The sequence below is a fragment of the Mytilus galloprovincialis genome, chromosome 10 (assembly GCF_965363235.1).
Source record: "Mytilus galloprovincialis chromosome 10, xbMytGall1.hap1.1, whole genome shotgun sequence".
NCBI classification, from domain to species: Eukaryota; Metazoa; Mollusca; class Bivalvia; order Mytilida; family Mytilidae; genus Mytilus; species Mytilus galloprovincialis.
Window position 1 is genome coordinate 21,613,405 of NC_134847.1, and position 21,295 is coordinate 21,634,699.

Sequence of the window (21,295 nt, forward strand, 5' to 3'; positions counted from 1 at the left end):
TTTAAATGTTCAAAGAATTGTAAATTTTCTATATGCTTTGTATGCAGAGATGTGCAATCCATGAAATCAAATATCCACGATTATGTAAGTTTTCCTCAAACCACAAAAATTGGTACCCACGAAAATAAATGAATCTACAGTATTTTACAAAATTTATTTCAGGCTATATATAAATAAAAACTGGGAACATATATATTTATTCAGTTTATCTCATATATTATTTACAAATAAATTTCTGTTAATTGAAACTACTTAGCAAGTTTTAACCTGATTTTTTATGCCCCCGTCGTAGCGGAGCATTAAGTTTTACCCCTGTTCATCTATATGTTCGTCCTAAAGTTGGTTTCTGTTCTGTTACTTCAGTCAAATTTCATGAAACATACCATAATGCTGATTGCCACATAACACAGATAAAGTTTGAATTTCAGTAGCATCACTTTAACCGACCTAGAGTTATGCCCTTGTCAATTTTGTTAAAACCAAACTGGTATATGGATAGGTCCTCTACAAATATGTCAAATGGTCCTTTTTTGGTTCAAATTGAATTAGGAATTAGGCTATTGCTGTCATTCTATGGTTCAGATTGAATAAGTTTTTAAACAGAACATGATTTTGTGACAGTGGTATATATATTGATCTTTATGTTGTCACAAAAATACTATAGTACATGTATTTTTGTGACATCATAAAGATCAATATATATAAGTGGTGTGCCCATGAATTACTTTGTGTCCCTTTCCTTTAAAAACAAAATTTCCTTTAACTATAAATAATCCTTCAAAAACAATTCTAGGGAAATCACTTGTCAGTGAACAGGTGATGATACAGGTCTGTAAATGTTATTATTAGATGTATATTCAGTGAACTAGTGAATGATTATTTTCCATTTCAATTTCTTTTATCCTTCAATTCTAGAAGTTTTGTGTATGCAAAAATGAGTGTTCGTTTCAAGTTTTAGGCTTCTACTTAATTACTGTGAAATTCATTTAATTATTCACTAAAAATTATTGAATTGATGGTTTATATTATACAAAACTTATTTATTCTCTTTATTTCAGTGTTGGTGATGATTATAATAATGCAATGAAACAACAAAAGCTAGAAAAAGAGGTAAGAAGAGAGATTTGAGAAAACTTGACATCTCAGAACTGTAGGATTTTTCCCTTCCCTTTAAAAGTTGAGACCATTCAATATTGTCAGACTTTTACAAGACAACTGAAAGTAGCCATTATGTTGCAATTAATTACTTTGATACCATCAATATTTTACACCAGTATTCAAGTTTTCACAATTTGAATATTGATTTGACATAATATCATGAATACTGTAGTAATTGTAATGATAGAATTATTAGTGTACAGTATAAACTTCTTATTTTATCAAGAAGCAAGAAAACCTTATGTAAAAGAGAGGCTAAAGATTCCAAAGGGACATTCAAACTCTTTAAGTCGAATTATAAACTAACAAGGCTTAAAGAAGAAATTAAAAGACAAACAATAGTAAACAAAATAAAACACAGAAAACTAAAAACTGAGCAACATGAACGCCACCAAAAACTTGGGGTGATCTCAGGTGTTCCTGAAGGGAAAGCAGATCCTGCTCCACATATGGCACCTGTTAAGTGCTCATGTTAGTACAAACAGGTTATAATTAGGCAGGACGCTTTTGGGGGAAAAGGGATAGCAATGTAGTTATAGCAATTGGAACATTTCCATTGTCATTTGTGAAACGATATTCAATAATGGTCAATCAACTCGTGATGGCGTCCGTAAAAATTTACAAAGGGACGATTATGTAAGATGTTCATAATCTCAAATATTTCTCTTGTTTTGATTTTATCAATATATGTGTGCATTATTTTAAAAAATAATTTTCATAGCAATGAATTTTTATAACAAAATCAAAATTTGATCACAATGAGGAAGAAAATAATATAAGTTATCTACGTTCATATCCGTAGATATGGATATTTTAACACCCTGAAGTACCCAAGTACACCATGAGGCGTAGCCGAAGGGTGTACAGGGTACTGAAGGGTGTTAAAATATCCATATCTACGGATATGAACGTAGATAACGAATTTATCCCCGGTCTTAGTCAGAATCGGGCGAGTTTTTATGGAAATTCGGGTACAAAGTGTAACGTGAAAACAACGTTTTTTTCATTATCTAAAAAAGTTTTATTGAAATTTGGAAATTTTACATAGTTTCTACTGGGTGTAGGGATTACCTTTGGTAGAACCCTACAGGTAGTCAAATATAAGACGTTTTTAATACGGAGACAGAGAAACTGGATTGAGTCAAATTTGGCGCTCAATGTTGTGAGAGTTACGTCATAGATGGTGTGACGTCAACGTGGGTCATTTGCATAGCTAGGTCAGTAGTCCCATTCCTTGAAAATTTGGCAGTCAAGTGATGCATTTAATGTAATGAGTGAAAATGATCGGCATTATAGGACAAAATCGTTAATGAATTAAATATTTAATTACAAACATCATGGATAATCTACAGAATTCAATATTTTACAAGGAGCAATCATAAAACTTAGGAAAATTTGCGTGAAGTTCCCCGGGATAATGGTTAGCAACGTCCGGGGATATGGGTTAGCAACACCCAGGGGCTATGGGTTTTGTAACGACGTGCGTTAACCAATCAAAATCCTAGATATATACTAAGCCGGGGATAAAGGTTTTTTCTTATACAGCTAGTGGCAGATTAAAGAAACACTTATTAAGGCTGTATCTTATAAATATACATAAACTCAAAAGATATAAAAGAGTTTGAATTGAAAAAAAATTTAATATATTGTGATTTGAACAAAAATGAAATAATCAGAATCAAATTTCTCATTCAGCCCAATAAAGAATGAAGGGTAATAGATACATTTTTTTCAACAACGGTTTTAAATTAACACAAATTTTTAATTTGTTGAGTCTTGCCTTTGAAGTTGTCAAACTTTTTACATTTTCAGAGAAAAAGAATTGAAGACCAAAACAAGAAAAAAAGGCAACAGTTAGGACTGTTCCAGCCAAATGAAGATATTGGACGACCTAATTCTGGGGGTCGTAGGAGAGGTCGTGAAGAACATCGCCCTTTAGTGGGTAATTCTAAACCCTCCACACCCACAAGTTTTGGTAAGACATAGATAATAACAGATGTACTGGGGGCCTCCCATTACCAAGAGGTCTAGGTAGTTAATCTACTGCATCACTAGCCTGTCAAAAATAAGGTTGTGAGTCAAACTCTGCATGGTGTGTTTGACTGCTACCTTAATTGACTAGAATTGTCTGTTTAACTGCTGTAGGTTAATGGTTATCCCTGTGAACTCTTGGCCTTCTTCAACCGATAAAGAAACTGATTGCCACTATTTAGCCAGTAGTACTGAAATATGCTTTAAACACTACCACCAATCAATCAATAAACTAAATGTGCTTATTTGACACAAATACAGTTAATATTTCACTTTACACCGAAAATATAAAGACTTGGGATAAGTCACCCAATAGTAGGGTCAGTCAGGTAACCATAAACAGACCTATATTTTGTTTGGCCTTAGGAATGTTCCTCACACTGTTCTCTCTTGTTGTATCATTATTTATCAGAAGAAACAAATATTTTGATTTCATTGAAGATCAAGTTTGAAACATTTTACATCAGCATTTAAAAAAATCAATGCATGCCACCATCATAGATGAAACAGGCCCAACTAAAAATATTTACAAATTACTATTTTCTTGGTGTTTTTCAAAGAAATTGATACAAAGATCTTACTATGTATATGCAATAAGATTGAAATACAGTTGTACATTAATGTTGATTTTGGTTTGAGTTTTTTTGATTGCCTAGACCATGTCACAAAGGCAAGATTGAGATGGTGATGGTCAGTTGCATCAGCCTCAACAATGTAATTAGTTTGAGATTCTTTCAGTACTGCAGTATGTTGATAAAAAAAGCACTGCTAAAAAGTTAAGGTGTTAAGGATATATTTGAGTTTAGGTTGTGTATTTTACAGAATATGTTAATCCAGCTGCATATGAGGACGAATCATTTCCTGAACCACAACGTGACACAGTTACTGTGTTGAATGTTACAACAGATAGTCACAGTGATGGTGATAGTGATATACCAGAAATATCTGCAGGTCAGTCTAATACTAACTCAGACAAACCTCAGGTCCATTGTACACTTCATTCAACCCACCATGATTATACTTCTCTAATGTCAGTAATGGGTCATACTGTGGATTCATTAGTATTCATTGGATACCTATTATCGTGGTAAGGTCGGTACCAGGGAACCACAAATTCAAATGTTCAACGAATTACTCATTTTCTATTGGCTTTGTAGCAAACAATTGGCAAATCCAAGAAATCAAATATCCACGAACATGCTGGTTTACCTCAATCCACGAAAATTGATACCCAAGAAAAAAAATGAATCCACAGTATATGGATTAGTAAAGTCCCATGAGACTCTGCTGTCTGATTTTAACAGTATGAAGATATTTACATTTTGGTTTTAAGAGATAGCTCTACACCTTTGTAAGTTATCTACAGTTGTAAAGGATATTTCTGAAAAATTTAGTACAATATCTAGTTTGATTGTACCAGTATATATTACGTCTTTTACGATATATGTAAGTACTACTGAACCAGTTACGACTCTACAACAAATTTCATCCATCAGATCACCAGTGATTGTGATACAAGGCAACCAAGTGCAAAAATATAGTGTAAAAAATTCTGTTGAAATGACTTGACTTATCAGATATGATGCACATGAAAACAACTTACGTAAATATAAAAGACACAAAGTAGCTATCCTAAAGAGTACTTGCAGTTACTGAAATCTAATTAAATTAAGCGAATTAAAACTAACAAATAAATTGTGTTCCCCTATTTGGCGGTCCCCAAATTGAACCTATTTTGACAGTTTTTTCACCTACATGTATTTATACAGACAAAAGTTTGTTCTGTGTTTTTATTTTGAAGATGTGTCCTTATTTACTATATGGTTCCATCAATTTTATTTAAAATCCTTATTGAATCATGGAAAAATTGGGTTGAAATGACCTCAAAACGATCCAGGAATCTGTAATGAGGAGTACCCAAACTGCATCCATGCTTAAATTCACATCCTTAAAAATCATATAACATTATATTTTTTTTTTTATTTCTTCGATTATTTAAACAATTTGATGTTTGTCCATGCTTACTATTCAATTTTTTAGAAATGGATGCTTGTAACATATTTAATTTGCTCATTTTTGAACCTGACTTTTTATGAATGTCACATTCCTTTTTCAAGTGAATGCTTCATCTGTTGATCTATACTGTGAATGTTCTATTTATATTTGAATATTTTTACCTTTGAAGAAAGACATGTATAATTTCAAATGATAAAAATACAAATTATTTAGTCTGAAAGAAAATTTTTATGACCATTTTCCCAGCAATTTTTTTTTAATAGGTGCAATTTGGGTACTCGGTGCAATTTGGGTTCTGTGATGTTAGAAAGTTAAGGAATAGTTCTAAACATTGTAAATAGGATTTTTAGTTTAGCAATGTTGTCTTTACTTAAGCTGAATTGGAACGTTAAAAGAAAGATTGAAGTTGAATATATACATGGTTTATATTTTTATTAAGACATATGTCTGTTGCAGGGTAAGTCTAAATCAATATTTCAGTCAATGCTTTCTACAGTACCCTTTTGTCAGTGTTGATATTTTGTAATATTATTGTTTTTTAAGAGTTTTTAGTAGATAGATTTATGGTGTTGTCTGTAAAAAAAGAGTTGACATTAAGTTTTCTATTATCTATCTCTAAACGTACTTGAGATTTAGAATCATTCTGATGCCGATTTAAAATACAAGATGGCTGCAACTATAAAACTAAATTTACACAGGGTCCTTATGGAAATAAATATGAAACATTTTTCAATGAGTCTTTACTAAGCATAGATAATGAGGTAATGAGTCCACTGACAACCGGGCAAAACACTCATGAATAGTCAATGTTGTTAAACACCTGGCCCCTAATAGTAGTAGAGTAAACTGTCTTATTCCAGAGTATGTTTTTCATTGGATGTTTTATGGTGTGGGTGTGTCCTACTGTCCCTCTGTACACAAATTTGCAAGGACCTAGAGACACAAAGTAAAAATATCATCTGAATAATACAGTTTAGAGGCGGCATAAAGCAACATCAATCAATGAATCTTAATTTTAGCATTGGGTGTGTGAAGACAGATTTGCATAATACTTAACATTTTCAAAGCAGTAATCTGTGCACATTTAACTCTTCTGTTGTGGCATTAGGCAGTCAAATCACAATGAGATTAGCATAGATCTCTCAAACAAGCTTAAAGTGTTTAGGAGAATTTAATAATTAAATCAAGTACAAGATGAACTGTTGTAGATATAATTTATTTTATTGGCTTAAAGTTGTTTCCTTGCTTTTTTGTAAATGCAGTGTTGTACAGAATCTGAAATGTGTCTTTCTTCCTTTGTCTATGTTATGTTGTATAGAAGCTGGAATGTTTCCTGTTTCATTTGTCAGTGTTATGTTGTACAGGAGCTGGAATGTTTCCTGTTTCATTTGTCAGTGTTATGTTGTACAGGAGCTAGAATGTTTCCTGTTTCATTTGTCAGTGTTATGTTGTACAGGAGCTAGAATGTTTCCTGTTTCATTTGTCAGTGTTGTGTTGTACAGGAGCTGGAATGATTCCTGTTTCATTTGTCAGTGTCATGTTGTACAGGAACTGGAATGTTTCCTGTTTCATTTGTCAGTGTTATGTTGTACAGGAGTTAGAATGTTTCCTGTTTCGTTTGTCATTGTTATGTTGTACAGAAGCTTGAATGTTTCCTGTTTCGTTTGTCTTTGTTATGTTGTACAGGAGTTATAATGTTTCCTGTTTCATTTGTCTGTGTTTTGTTGTACAGAAGCTTGAATGTTTCCTGTTTCATTTGTCAGTGTTATGTTGTACAGGAGCTAGAATGTTTCCTGTTTCATTTGTCAGTGTTGTGTTGTACAGGAGCTGGAATGATTCCTGTTTCATTTGTCAGTGTCATGTTGTACAGGAACTGGAATGTTTCCTGTTTCATTTGTGTTTGTTATGTTGTACAGGAGTTAGAATGTTTCCTGTTTCATTTGTGTTTGTTATGTTGTACAGGAGCTGAAATGATTCCTGTTTCATTTGTCAGTGTTATGTTGTACAGGAGTTATAATGTTTCCTGTTTCATTTGTCTGTGTTTTGTTGTACAGAAGCTTGAATGTTTCCTGTTTCATTTGTCAGTGTTATGTTGTACAGGAGCTAGAATGTTTCCTGTTTCATTTGTCAGTGTTATGTTGTACAGGAGCTAGAATGTTTCCTGTTTCATTTGTCAGTGTTGTGTTGTACAGAAGCTGGAATGTTTCCTGTTTCATTTGTCTGTGTTTTGTTGTACAGGAACTGGAATGTTTCCTGTTTCATTTGTCTGTGTTTTGTTGTACAGAAGCTGGAATGGTACCTGTTTCATTTGTCTGTGTTTTGTTGTACAGGAACTGGAATGTTTCCTGTTTCATTTGCCTGTGTTTTGTTGTACAGAAGCTTGAATGTTTCCTGTTTCATTTGTCTGTGTTTTGTTGTACAGAAGCTTGAATGTTTCCTGTTTCATTTGTCTGTGTTTTGTTGTACAGAAGCTTGAATGTTTCTTGTTTCATTTGTCTGTGTTTTGTTGTACAGGAGCTTGAATGTTTCCTGTTTCATTTGTCTGTGTTTTTTTGTACAGGAACTGGAATGTTTCCTGTTTCATTTGTCTGTGTTTTGTTGTACAGAAGCTTGAATGTTTCCTGTTTCATTTGTCTGTGTTTTTTTGTACAGGAACTGGAATGTTTCCTGTTTCATTTGTCTGTGTTTTTTTGTACAGGAACTGGAATGTTTCCTGTTTCATTTGTCTGTGTTTTGTTGTACAGAAGCTGGAATGTTTGCTGCTTCTTTTCTGATTGATGCATTCCATAGCAAACAATGTAGGAATCTGTTGTTCTCAACTGTTTATTGATTGCACAAAAATGCGTGCTGATTTCTTAGAATAAAATTGTCATTTGTCAGATGTTGTTTATAAATAAAGATATACTACATAGGTTAAAGGATTAAGGTGTTCTGTTATTAAATATGACATTCTCCATGCTCTGATCTTAATATTGAAAAAACCCAGACAAACCATATATTTTTAAAATTAGATTTCAATGTGAATCAATTTAATTTAGAATATAGTGTTTCTACAATTTTGTAGTATTGAAATGTTGTTTTATTGTTCTCATAGAGGTCTTAAAATTGTGCTTTACAAGTGAATCATACATACTTGTGTATGTCAATTTGAATTTTTCTCATACTGGTCTTCTCATAGACAAAAATATATGATTTTTAGTATGTTTTGATCAATGTATATGTACATTTATACAGCACTAAAAATGTAAAAAATAATAATTATGTCACTAATAGGGGATGGCAAACATATGTGCATGCTACTATTTATAATTGTTGTACAATGAAAACAAGTCTTGCGATAAATTTGCATGGTAATATTATTGCATGTTTGTCCTCAATATTTGGTGCAGGTGATGATATTCATACTAAAAAAGGAAAGAAAAATAAACATGCCGGTCAATGGACATTACCGCCACCAACATATGATAGTGTTTCTTCACAAAACACAGATCCTCGTACAAGGAGCCAAAGTAGGAGTCCTATTCCTCAAAACACATTTGAAATACCAAACATTGATCATCAGCAACAAAAAACAATGGAATACTCCTCCTCATCTCAGGATTATAATGGTGATAATGATGTCTCTATTCCTATGTTAGAAGGTATTGGCTAATAGGACGTTCTTTGTTAAAACACTTGTCATAATGCTTCATTATGTATTACAGCTTATTTCCTAATGCTTGTAGAGTAAGACTTTGGTTGGCTTCTTTGCTTTGTTTGTATAAATGTTTATTCAAGCTTTTTACTTAAGATTGACATCTTCATAAATAGGTATGTAAACCCGTATATATGATATTTAAATCCAATTGGACGTTATCCAAATATAATTCTACAAAATGTACAAACAAAGCAAGCAAGCTAACCAAAGTGTTGCTCTACATACAGTAGGAAATTAGCTGTAATGTAGACCAAAGAAATTATTTTATCTCCTCAATTTTCCAAAAAGGTATCATTTTACTTATGCATGTTTTATCCTGGAAAATATGACCCACGTGACAAGTGTTTATATCTAATAATCATAATCATAGTTATATATACTACTAATTTTAGTTATTAGGTTTTAAGCTTCAAAACTAACTCTGCTAGAATTTTTGGTGAAGGTTTAAATGGATGTTTATTCAAAGTCATTTCTTTTTGTACATTAATTTTTAGCACAAGTTATGTAAATGCATGCTTTATAATGGTAATAAGTAAGAAAATATTTTGTTTTATACTCCTGACGCATCTAGTTTTTAGATTCAAAGTCAACAAATTTTATCAGCAGTCTGTGCTGTCAGCCCCTAGTCTGATACCCCAGACTAGTAAAATTTTATTTGGACTAGTTGGTTGTGGCAAAACTTTGATTAGACACATAAGAAAAACCTGGACTATTGGTCTTCGAAATTAGCAGTCTGAACTGATTTTGGTGCAGACTTGATCAGTAGTCAAGAGATGGTTTGTCTTACTTGTTTGAATTACATTACATTACATTTCCAGATAGCTATCGCTGCAAAAAATAGTTTTACCATATCTAAAATATTGTATTTTTAAAATTTTATTTGAAATACTTGGTAATTAGACAAATGGTTTACAACTGATTTGGCTCAAGTTGCATTAAGATTGTACCCTTCAAAATAGAATGGATTGACATTGAATTCCAAAATTAAAGTTGACTTCCAAAGAAGACCATAATTATTGTGAAAACTGTTAAAACTCTCTTTCAACTTCTTATATCCAAAAAAGTTGTTTCCAGGAAGCAAACGGTACATAAATAAAATTTTGTCTTGTGTTGACGAAAAGAGAAAGCGAGACCTAGCTAGGCATGCATTTCCCATGGAGATTGTATGGCCTCACCCCTCATCAGAGTTCATTGACTAGAAAATTCGCCATAGTTATCAAGTAAAAATTAAATTTTACGGTTAATAGTTCTGCTCACCAAACATTTTTTAGTTAGATGACCTTCGGTTTGTAGGCAAGGCTTGATTATGATTTAGAGAAATTTCACTTGTTTTATTCCTTTACCGTAACATGAAAGAAGTTGATGAGGACTTGTATGCTTGGATGAAGGCCTTGTATCATGTGTTGATAGCAGTGCTTTTCACTTCTAGCTGATATTCCTGACAAAAGTGTTGATATCTTTAAAGTACTGAGTTAAATTGGCGACAAATATTTTTTCTTTTTGGTTCTGTTTTGAACTTCATGAATTCGAACTTTGTGAACTCATATAGAATTTCATTTGTAACATTCATAAATATTTTTGTAAGTTTGTTGATATGAATAAAACCCAATCTGACAGGAAAGCAATTGTGATTACTGAATATTAAATTTAGATAAATCAGACTTACAAGTTACAGGTAAAATAAGGTAGGGAAAATCTAGAAACTCAGTTTCAAAATATAGAAATGATCTGTAGTTTTGAAATAAAACACACAATATTTCAGACATAGATTTATAAGTTTTGCATTTAATTTAATGATTGCAGATTGATATATATATTTACCTTTTGTTTTATAATGAATACATGTTCTTGAATAGAGGGTTGTTATACTCAAGTCTGTACATGTTCATAGGATTCTTTAAATCTTGGGGTTCACTAAATGAGGTTCTATATATACAAACATGGCTACTGCAAATCAGTTAGTAGTGAAAGAGTTGAATGATTTGTCAGGTGACTTACAGTACGTGACAAACCCTGGATTTTACATGGAGGATCCAGAACCCTTTCATTTAAATCTTGGTAAGACTTTTGTAATGCAGATCTTAAAAAAATAAATGTCTGTGTCATTTTGGTCACTTGTGGACAGTTGTCTCATTGGCAATCATACCACATCTTCTTTTTTATACTTAGTAATTAACTTTTGCATAAGATTTGATTTAGTATTTAATAATAATAAGTTTCCAAAAATAAAAACATACATGATTTATAACATGAGAAAAAAACTCCCAGCTTATGAGACCTAATTAAGTCAATCTTCTTATCTCAGTTGATGTAGCATTAGTGGAAGAGACTAAAATATTTATAAATAGATATACGTGATTTCTTTTGACGAAATAAATAAAGCATTGTAAAAAGTGGTCTATAAAGACAACACTAATATATTGGATAACTTTTATCAAAACATCTATTTAATTTGATAATTTACAGTTGGCTATCTATCAAATCTATGTCTTTATTACCGAAAAAGTTATTTTGTAGTTTCATAAATACAACATCTGATCAGCCATGCACATTTTTGTACTGATGTAATATTATAATAAATATTCTATGGTAGGCTTGTTTAAATGGTCAATATGTTATCTTCTTTATTCAACTGATATCAAATAAAGTTTAAAAATTTGGAACAATATCAAAAAGTCTGTGTAACTGCAAAAATTCTTATTTCCGTTAGGTTTTTTCATTTCTTCTTTAATTTTGTATTTGATTTTAGAGTCTTAAAAGTGATGTACACAAAAATATATTAACCACATAAACAATACATTGTAGTTACCATAACCAATTACTATATTTGACAATATTGAACCTGAACTAGATAACGAAATGAACTTAGTTCTTATAAACATATGCTATATAAGTTTGAACTTAATTAAATCTTCAAGTGGGTGACTAGAGTGGGTTTGATCAAAGGAATGGAAATATACTATGTACTATCCAAAGGCTCTACATTTCCTATATGCCAGTTACTGATTATGTCTGAAATTAATTGAATAGTTTTTGCTTTAATGATTTGGTAAAACAATAGTGCTTTATGATAGTATTTTTCAAAGTGATGAAAAAAATTATAGAATAAATATGTATTCATTTTTTTCTCGCCAAGATAGAGTTTAAAAGCAAGACATTAAAGTATGCTGTTTTCCGGCGGCAGCAACATCAACAATGTATTAGTTTGTGATTAGGTCAGTTTATGGGGAACCACTAGTGGTAGGTCAATCATATGGCAGCAACAAGTGAAAAACTTCAAGTCTTTATAATTAATATTTGCTGTCTCTTGGCCTTGGCTAAGCATACATATTTAGCAAATCCTAGTCTGCTCAGAGTTTAATTAATTGTCCTTGTGAACTGACATGTTAAAAATCCTAGTCAGCTGAGAGTCTAATTAATTGTCCTTGTGAACTGACATGTTAAAAATCCTAGTAAGCTGAGAGTCTAATTAATTGTCCTTGTGAACTGACATGTTAAAAATCCTAGTCAGCTGAGAGTTTAATTAATTGTCCTTGTGAACTGACATGTTAAAAATCCTAGTCAGCTGAGAGTCTAATTAATTGTTCTTGGGAACTGACATGTTAACAATCCTAGTCAGCTGAGAGTCTAATTAATTTTTCTTGGGAACTGACATTTTAAAAATCCTGCTCAACATGTCAGGCTAGTTTTAAGCAGGGTTCAAATTCGTATCCCATTTACATGTTCTAATCCTGATAGTGCATTTAATTCTCTGGATATGAAAATGTATAATAATTAGAAAAAAAAACTATTACCCTTATGGCATTGCTGTGAATAAGTTGTTTCTTGATAAGTATTGGGACTATTACTCATCAACAGTCTGTTGATAGTCTGTTGATATCACATATTGTTATGATTATTTAACGGACTAATCAGCTTAATACATTGACAGTATAATACAGTCACCAGCTTTTACTATAGGCAGAGCATGCTAAACAAGACACTGTCAAACATCAGATGAAATCTTTAGTAGTGAATCTATTATTAACATTTACACATTTTAATGTAATGTCCCTTGTAGTACTACATAGTTTTGCTTCCATTTGTATACAATAATACTGTTTTACTAAATTAGCTTAGTAATGGTGTAGGTTATATAACCAGTAACAGTAACATTGAAAACAATATCTTCTCAAACCTATTTGTTTGTTATATATGATTTTTGTCTTGCAAAAGTCTGATTGTAAAAAAATACGTGCAATTAAATGTATTTCAACTTTGTCTTCCTTCATTAATATCTTATGAATATGAATTAGAAAAATGTGATTCATTGTAACTCTTTATTTAGTTTATTTAATGATTATGAAGAAGAAACACAATTTTGATGAATTGCATAGTTACAGAATGTATGTGAAAGGATTTTTTCCACTATTAAATATATAGTTAGCATACAGAAGTTCAGAAAAATAAAAAAAACTATGTTTTATTCCAGACACAGGAAAAAAAAGCAAAAAGAAAAATAAGAAACCAAACCGACCTCCCCCTCCTCCATCAACACAGAACGATATGATAGCAGGTGGTAATCAGGGATCTATGGGGAGCTTAGAAGACGACAATGAGCCAGATGAGATCAGTGTACCAGTGGCTCCATTATCCATGAAACAGTCTCCCAGTACAGCTAAACTGAAAAATATGTATAATAGTGAGGTAAGTGTCCAAAAATAGATTTAGTCATTTGGCTTAATTATATAGGGTATTGATTTCTTCGAAAAGTTGTCTCATAGGCAATCATACCACATCTTCTTTTTTATGCCCCACCTACGATAGTTTATGTTTTCTGGTCTGTGCCTCCGTTCGTCTGTGCGTCCGTCCGTCCATCCGTCCGTTCAGGTTAAAGTTTTTGGTCAAGGTAGTTTTTGATGAAGCTGAAGTCCAATCACATTGAAACTTATTACACTTGTTGCTTATGATATAATATTTTTTTTTGAAGTCCAATCAACTTGAAACTTAGTACACATGGTCCATATGATATGATCTTTATAATTTTAATGCCAAATTAGATTTTTTACCCAATTTCACGGTCCATTGAACATGAAAAATGATAGTGCGAGTGGGGCATCCGTGTACTTTGGACACATTCTTGTTTATATTTATGTTTATGAAACGTTAGTCTGTTAGTCCTCTTCTTGTAATCTCAACTCCTCTGAAATTACACGCCAGAATTTCATGAAAAATTGTAGATAATAAGTACATACTATGTAGATGTGCATATCAATAGGAAATTATGATTTTTTTTATAGGAGGTATGCCCCTTTGAACTTAGAATTTTGGCCTAGGTAAATATACTTGTGCAACTGTTTGTTTTCGTAACTCCTCTGAAACAACAAAACAATATGTTATGGAACTTTGTATAGATAATTAAAACATACTATGTAGATGTGCATATCCATAAAATATAGGTATCAATTGGGGGAATGTGAGCCTGCTCACAAAGATTTTTTAATTCCATAATGTGCTCTTCATGTTAGTTATGTATGTTAGGCTGCCACCAGTGTCATATGCTACATTCCACTGAAGCATGTGAAAATAGAAGATTATTATTTTTACACTCATGAAAACACTGATGTTGATACAACTTATACTAGGATAACTGAGGGAATCTGAAGTCATGCTATCGTTAGAATTTCCATGACCTTTGCCTCATTTAAACATATAATATTGACCTTTATCATTCATTTATCAAGTTGTTAATATGTCAGTTTCTTGTCTTAAGTAATTAAATGTCAACTCTGATTTATAGGTGTGTTGTTGGTTGATTATAATTGTCTGTCACCTTGGTTATAATTGTCTGTCATGATTCATGTGAGGTTTGGTCTATTAGGCCAGTTTCTTGGTTACAATAGATCAACTGGGACTGTCCCATAATCTCTTTTTAAAAGATGTATGAATCAGATATTAGTTTACCACACTATCCTAAATTACCAACCACAGCAAAAGTTACACAAAATTGCTTCAGTATATACTGAAGGTATTTTAATCCATAAAAATCTAAGCTATTGCTGGTCAAATTTGCAAATTTTTAAGTAATTGAAGATTAGTAACTTACTCCTAGTATTTTATATTTATAATTTGCTCTTTCAGCAGGCAGATATTTCCGAAGGAGTAAGTGAATAAGTGTGATGACCTTTACACCCTGTATATTCTAATATTTGCTGCTATTCACTTTCACTTTTGATATGTTTACTCACAGCTTTTTTAGCAATCACTACATTTTTTTATCCAGGGGAGAATTACAACTAAAAATTACACTGTCACCTTGGAGACTTGGTTGTATGTAGTTATTATTACTGATGGCATTTCTAAAATGATATAGCACTAGCATTGATTACATAGTACCTTGTTCCAGTCCAATAACAAATATGGCTCCCAGAGACAATCTTTGACTCTGATTGGCAAATTTTTAAAAATCTACTTTGCAAAGTGAATGATTTAAAACTTTATAAGTTTATAACAAGTTATCTTCTCTTCAGCAGATGGGTTTGAATCCAGTATAATTACAAACAGTACACATCTTTATCAAACCATTAGTATATACCAGTACATAAATTTAAATCCAGGGCATTGCAATATTATGACCTTCTGTTATTTCACATCCCATATTTTATGGCAATATTCTATAAAAAGCACAAATGTTGTCATTCACCATAATAGCTAATCAAACTTTAAACAGACTTATTCACAAGGGATATAGTTAAGATAATGTTGTCAAGTCAAGTGTTTTGGGTATGACCGTAATATTACGGCCCCTGCATTGTAAGGGTTAATAATGGCTCATTTTCTGTAAAAATCATATACAACACCTACTTTAAAGCTCAATAATGTTTTATATTTTAGGGAAACACAAATGGTGATGATTCTGAATTAGGAGCTACTGGTCGAAGCTTTACACCCGAAGGAATAGAAAAATTAGATGACTATGTATTACAGCCAGCACCTCAGGGTCAAGTCATCAAATGTCGAATAACACGAGATAAAAAGGGCATAGATAGAGGAGTTTATCCCACATACTACTTACATCTAGAAAGAGAAGATGGCAAAAAAGTGAGTTATATAAGATGGTTTTTGTTTATTTTGACCAACACCATTTAGAAGACATAGCTAAGCTGATATTTATATTTTATCATTATTATACTGGTTGTATAGGTAAATAAGAGTCAAAATATTTATTGAAAGATATGATTAATCAGTGGAAATTCTTATCTTTTGGCCCATGCGTTATAAAAGTGTGTCAACTTCAGTAATTCACCATACTATATCACAATTTTTTATTTGCCAATTTCATTCATTATTATTTTATTTCCATTTGTATACCCCACACAAGAACACATCATAACATCATTTGATTGGACAATTTTGAAGGAATTTCTTAATTTTTGGCTCATTTGACACACAGTACATGTAATGACACTCTCAGACCATTGATATTTCTCCTGACCCCTCAAGTAAATGTGTAATGTTAGAATAGTACACTGTATTGTTAAAAGTTACAAACATTTAGCTATGATGGTGATGACATATTTGTGAAGTGTACTATGTAAAATTATTTTTATTTTACAGACATTTTTATTAGCTGGTAGGAAAAGGAAGAAAAGCTATCCATCTAACTATTTAATTTCAACAGATCCAACAGATTTATCTCGTGGTGGAGAATCCTATGTAGGCAAATTAAGGTATGGATTGAGGTGGTGAACTTTTTATATGATGTTGCATCCTTTACATATAGTTTAAACATATTTATTTATAGTGGATTGGGAAACAAGTTTTGCAACTTATATTAATCCCTTTCCAATTTGCGGGTGTGAGTGCTGCCTTGTAGCGGCATTAGCCTGCTCTTTTTCGAAATCTACAAGGGTGTCTTTAACATGCAAGAGATATGGCTCTCTCTTTACACGGGCCATCCATTTATCGTCCCCTTCCGACGGACCATCATCGTTTCCTTAAGACCATACTCTCAAATGGTATCAAGGGAGAGACGAAAATTCAGTCCCTGAAATTTCATCCGAGACGGGAATCGACACAGGAACCTTTGTGTTAGTAGTCCAATGCACTAACCACTACACCACGGCTCACATATCCTTTACATATGTTCTGTTGTAGAACAAAAAAAATAATCATTTAACTTATAAGATGATAGACAGTATAATATATGAGCTGTGCCAGATAGAAATCAGCATTTACATTGATAAGACTTTGATTGATTTTGGAATATTCAAATACAAAATAAAAGCTGATTGGTGGTATGTTTTGTATAGAGGTCTTATATCATGTATATCGCCTTAATTTTCCAACAGTTAAAGACTTTGCATTGAGATTTTTTTCAACCCAAAACAACTAAATACATGTACTGATATTCATTTGCATAAGGTCGATTTTTATCCGATGTAGCTCATATGTGATGTGCATTTTCATTAGGAATGTTTATATCAAAATGTGAACAATAGAGTGCAAGTTAATGCGCTTTTATACAAATTAAAATTAGTCCTTATGTTCAATAAGAAATAGTCGCAATTGATATTCTTTGTATGCAGGTATGCAATAAAATGTGGATTCATTTATTTCGTGGGAACCAATTTTCGTGAATTGAGGAAAACTTACATTTTCTTGGATATTTGATTTCATTGATTTGCCATCCTTAAAGAAAATGTACTTTTCATTGAACATTTAAATTTGTGGTAAACCTGTACCCACTAAATCCACCAAAATTGGTACCTAACAAGTGATAATATATCCACAGTATATGAATAGTCTGAAGAAGACATTTTTATAGTACTACAGATCAAGGTTTAATTTTATTCTATGTCAAGTTCAAGTTTTGTCTTCTGAAAAAAAAATGGAAAATGTAATGTACATTAACTGCCTGTTATGTTGCAGAAGATGTTCAGATTGGAATATGAAATTTTGTTCAATGTCATGTGGTATAGTCTCAACCAATCAAATGTTGATTTTGAAAATCATTTATAAAAAACAGCTCACAACTCATGTGTATTGATCATTATGTTTTACACCTCACTATATAGCTATAAAGGTTCATTATGTGGTTACCCTCCGTAATGTGGTGAAGGCATTCTGATCCCATTTCACATGCCAAAATATAGTAATGGATTGGTTATAAATGTTTGTATTGCTTATAATTGTAGGTCAAATATATTGGGAACACATTTTACGTTATTTGATCATGGATGCAATCCTAAGGATAATTATGAAAATGCAAGGAAAGAACTGATTGGTGTAGTTTATGTAAGTAAAATTCTTAGAAATTTACTGTTCTGGTCTCAACCAAGAATTTAGTTTAAATAGTATTTAAGGGGGTTCGCGGGTCTAAATCATTTATATAGGATTTCTCTATATTTTTCTATAAATGAACTTTATCTTATAGTTAATAGAAAAATAAAATAAAAAAGTGGGGTCACCGTTTATTTGCGCTCATAATCTGCCTTCGAAAGAAGCATACATTTTTGTAAAGGTGGGTTTTTTCTGTTGAAGTAATAGGAGAAATAAAGGTAATATCGAAATAAAAAAAAGAAATTTATTACAGAAATCGCTCAAATTTTACAATAATTTAGTTCAAGTACAGCTTATATGGAAATTATATTAAAAAATATAGGTCACCGATGAGTTAAAAAAGATATTTCAATTTTAAAGCCAAAAAATGGCATTTTTCTACCAAAGGGAGATAATTTGGAACTTTTTCAATGATGTATTCATTTCAAAAGTCTTCTGGGGCCAACACGAATTGATTGTTTTGAATGATTTTTGTACCATATGATAAAGTAACAACTACAAAAGGTAACAAATAAAATTTGTAATGAAAAACAAATGTTTAATTTTTTTCTCAAATTTTTATACCCTCGAGCCTCCTTAAATCACTTTGAATATCAATATATAACAAACATATTGATATAATTTAATTTTGGATGTAACATGTCTTCTGATTGGTTGACATTATTTTGTTTATCATCTCATAGACATAATTTTGTCATGTGATCATGACATCATCAACGTTTTAGTGGTTTATGCTGGTTTAAATGGAAATTAGAATTAAATTATAAGAAATGACTGTATATTTTTTTCTGTCTATTTGAAATAACATCAAAAATGTTTTGCACACTTTAAAATAACCTAAGTCTTAGCAGGTTATGCAGTGTGCACCACATTTTTTATGTTATTTCGAATAGACAGAAATAATATTACAGTCATTCCTTAAATAACTAAAATTACACATTTTGTATATCATTTTCATGCTGACAATTTTGTTGTATTGCAAATGTAATAATTAATATCATTTATTGTTTTAACAGGAAACCAATGTGTTAGGATTTAAGGGGCCAAGAAAGATGACCATTATTATACCTGGTATGAATTTGGACCATGAACGAGTTGACATTAAACCAAGAAATGTAAGTTTTGTACAAATATTTGACCCAAACAGTCAATATGAGAAATGTACTATCAATTTGCTTAAGTTTTGTTTCAACTTTCATAGTACTGTATGGCTATACTGTTGAGCTGGTTTCATATTTAACAGCTAGTTTTTTGGTTTTGATGAATTCTAAATTTTCAGTTGACTTAATGTATGTGGAACTAAATGTAAGTCAAATAAACTTATCAGAGATACCAGGTTTGAAATTTTATATTTACGCCAGACGCACGTTTTGTCTACAAAAGACTCATCAGTGACGCTCAAATCAAAAAATGTTAAAAAGGCCAAATAAAGTACAAATTTGAAGAGCATTGTAAGGTAAATCCTAGGTAAATCTTCAAATGCACAAATCAGACCGCACCTTTGGTATACAAATACATATTGTTCTTTGAAGAAAATTTTTTGGAAAACAACTGCATTTAAAATAAAACACTAATTAATATTTGGACAAATAATACTTAAACCTATAAAAGCAAAGATGTGGGGTGATGTTTTTCTTAAATAATACAAACTATAATGCAACTTTATTTGTTGAGTGAACTTATTGAAAGGTGTACATGTTTTTTTTAGTAGTTTTATATGACATTAACCTCATTTTCATTTTTCTTTGTTTACGGTGAACGTTAAGTTTTCGTTTTTTTGCCAGTTTATCACATACTGTAAGAAGTAGGTCAGCTTTTTTATGCCCCACTTACGATTGTAGAGGGGCATTATGTTTTCTGGTCTGTGGGTCCGTCCGTCCATCTGTCCGTTATTCTGTTCGTCTGTCCTGCGACAGGTTAAAGTTTTTGGTCAAGGTAGTTTTTAATGAAGTTGAAGTCCAATCAACTTGAAACTTAGTACACATGTTCCCTATGATATGATCTTTCTACAATGGAAAATGATGTTTAAATCATTTGTATTTATTAAATAGGACAATAGAACTGACAAATGTTTAAATAGATAGAACAATTAGAGATGATTGTTTACAATTCTGTTATAGGATAATGATGGTTTGATAAACAGATGGAAAAGGAAAAACATGGAAAATATACTTGAACTGCATAATAAAACACCTGTATGGAATGATGGTGAGTATAGGATTATAATATTATAATTAGTCAATTGATCTATAAAGGGGGGGGGGGGGGGGGTCGGAGGGTCCCTGATCCCGAAATCCCATGCTTAAAATCATGAAATCCAGAGGTCTTGAATTTAAAGAAATTTAAATCCTGACATTCCACAATTCGAAAAAAAGAATTCCTGGATCCCAAAAGGATCAATCCTGAAATCCAGAGCTTAAAAACAATCCTGATGTTCTGAAAAAAGGTCTGATACTCCCGTCCCCTCATCTATCAAATTAGAAAATCCTTTGATGTTTTATTTAATCAAGATTTTCAACATTGTTCCTATTGCAAATTAAAATGGAAAATGATGTTTAAATCATTTGTATTTATTAAGTGTGACAATAGAACTGACAAAAGTTTAAATAGATTAAACAATAAGAGATAAATCTGTGGAAAAATTTCATTTTGTTCTCAATAATTCACACAACTTTTTCATAGATAAAAAATAGATTGTGTGAATTTGGCTTAAAAGGGCTTCTTCTAAATTAAATAAAGCATCAGTGAAAATAAGTTGGTTAGCAGTAGTTGTTAGGATATGAGATACATTTGAAGTGGGTAGTTTCCGCCCTTTTACTTTTATTATTGAATTGAATTGAATTGAATAATTTCAATGTACCTGTATTCAGTAAAACAATTATGTATATTTCAGAAACACAGTCATATGTATTAAATTTCCATGGAAGAGTAACCCAGGCTTCAGTGAAAAATTTCCAGATAGTTCATGATAATGATGGTAAGTCAGAAAACATATTGGTAAAGAAGTAAATTCAGTAAGGGCCGATTTTGGCCTCAAATTTCAGGTTCATCTAACGAAAGATTTTGGACACT

General features: G+C 31.6%; 1 protein-coding gene across 9 annotated transcripts in view; it reads left to right on the plus strand.

The window, feature by feature from the left end:
• LOC143047156 (tubby-related protein 3-like) overlaps positions 1–21,295 on the plus strand; it is a 44,414-nt gene that overhangs the window by 16,343 nt on the left and 6,776 nt on the right. For 5 of the 9 annotated variants that reach the window (XM_076220118.1, XM_076220116.1, XM_076220120.1 and 2 more), the window contains exons 3-14: positions 1,059–1,110; positions 2,971–3,133; positions 4,012–4,140; positions 8,595–8,846; positions 13,374–13,588; positions 15,023–15,043; positions 15,776–15,982; positions 16,499–16,611; positions 18,079–18,178; positions 19,240–19,338; positions 20,344–20,431; positions 21,117–21,200. In XM_076220118.1, the coding sequence (XP_076076233.1) occupies positions 1,059–1,110; positions 2,971–3,133; positions 4,012–4,140; positions 8,595–8,846; positions 13,374–13,588; positions 15,023–15,043; positions 15,776–15,982; positions 16,499–16,611; positions 18,079–18,178; positions 19,240–19,338; positions 20,344–20,431; positions 21,117–21,200 (1,523 nt within the window). Of the gene's footprint in view, positions 1–1,058; positions 1,111–2,970; positions 3,134–4,011; positions 4,141–5,644; positions 5,663–8,594; positions 8,847–13,373; positions 13,589–15,022; positions 15,044–15,775; positions 15,983–16,498; positions 16,612–18,078; positions 18,179–19,239; positions 19,339–20,343; positions 20,432–21,116; positions 21,201–21,295 lie in introns of all 9 variants that reach the window. The other 4 variants (XM_076220121.1, XM_076220117.1, XM_076220115.1 and 1 more) reach the window with 4 other exon arrangements.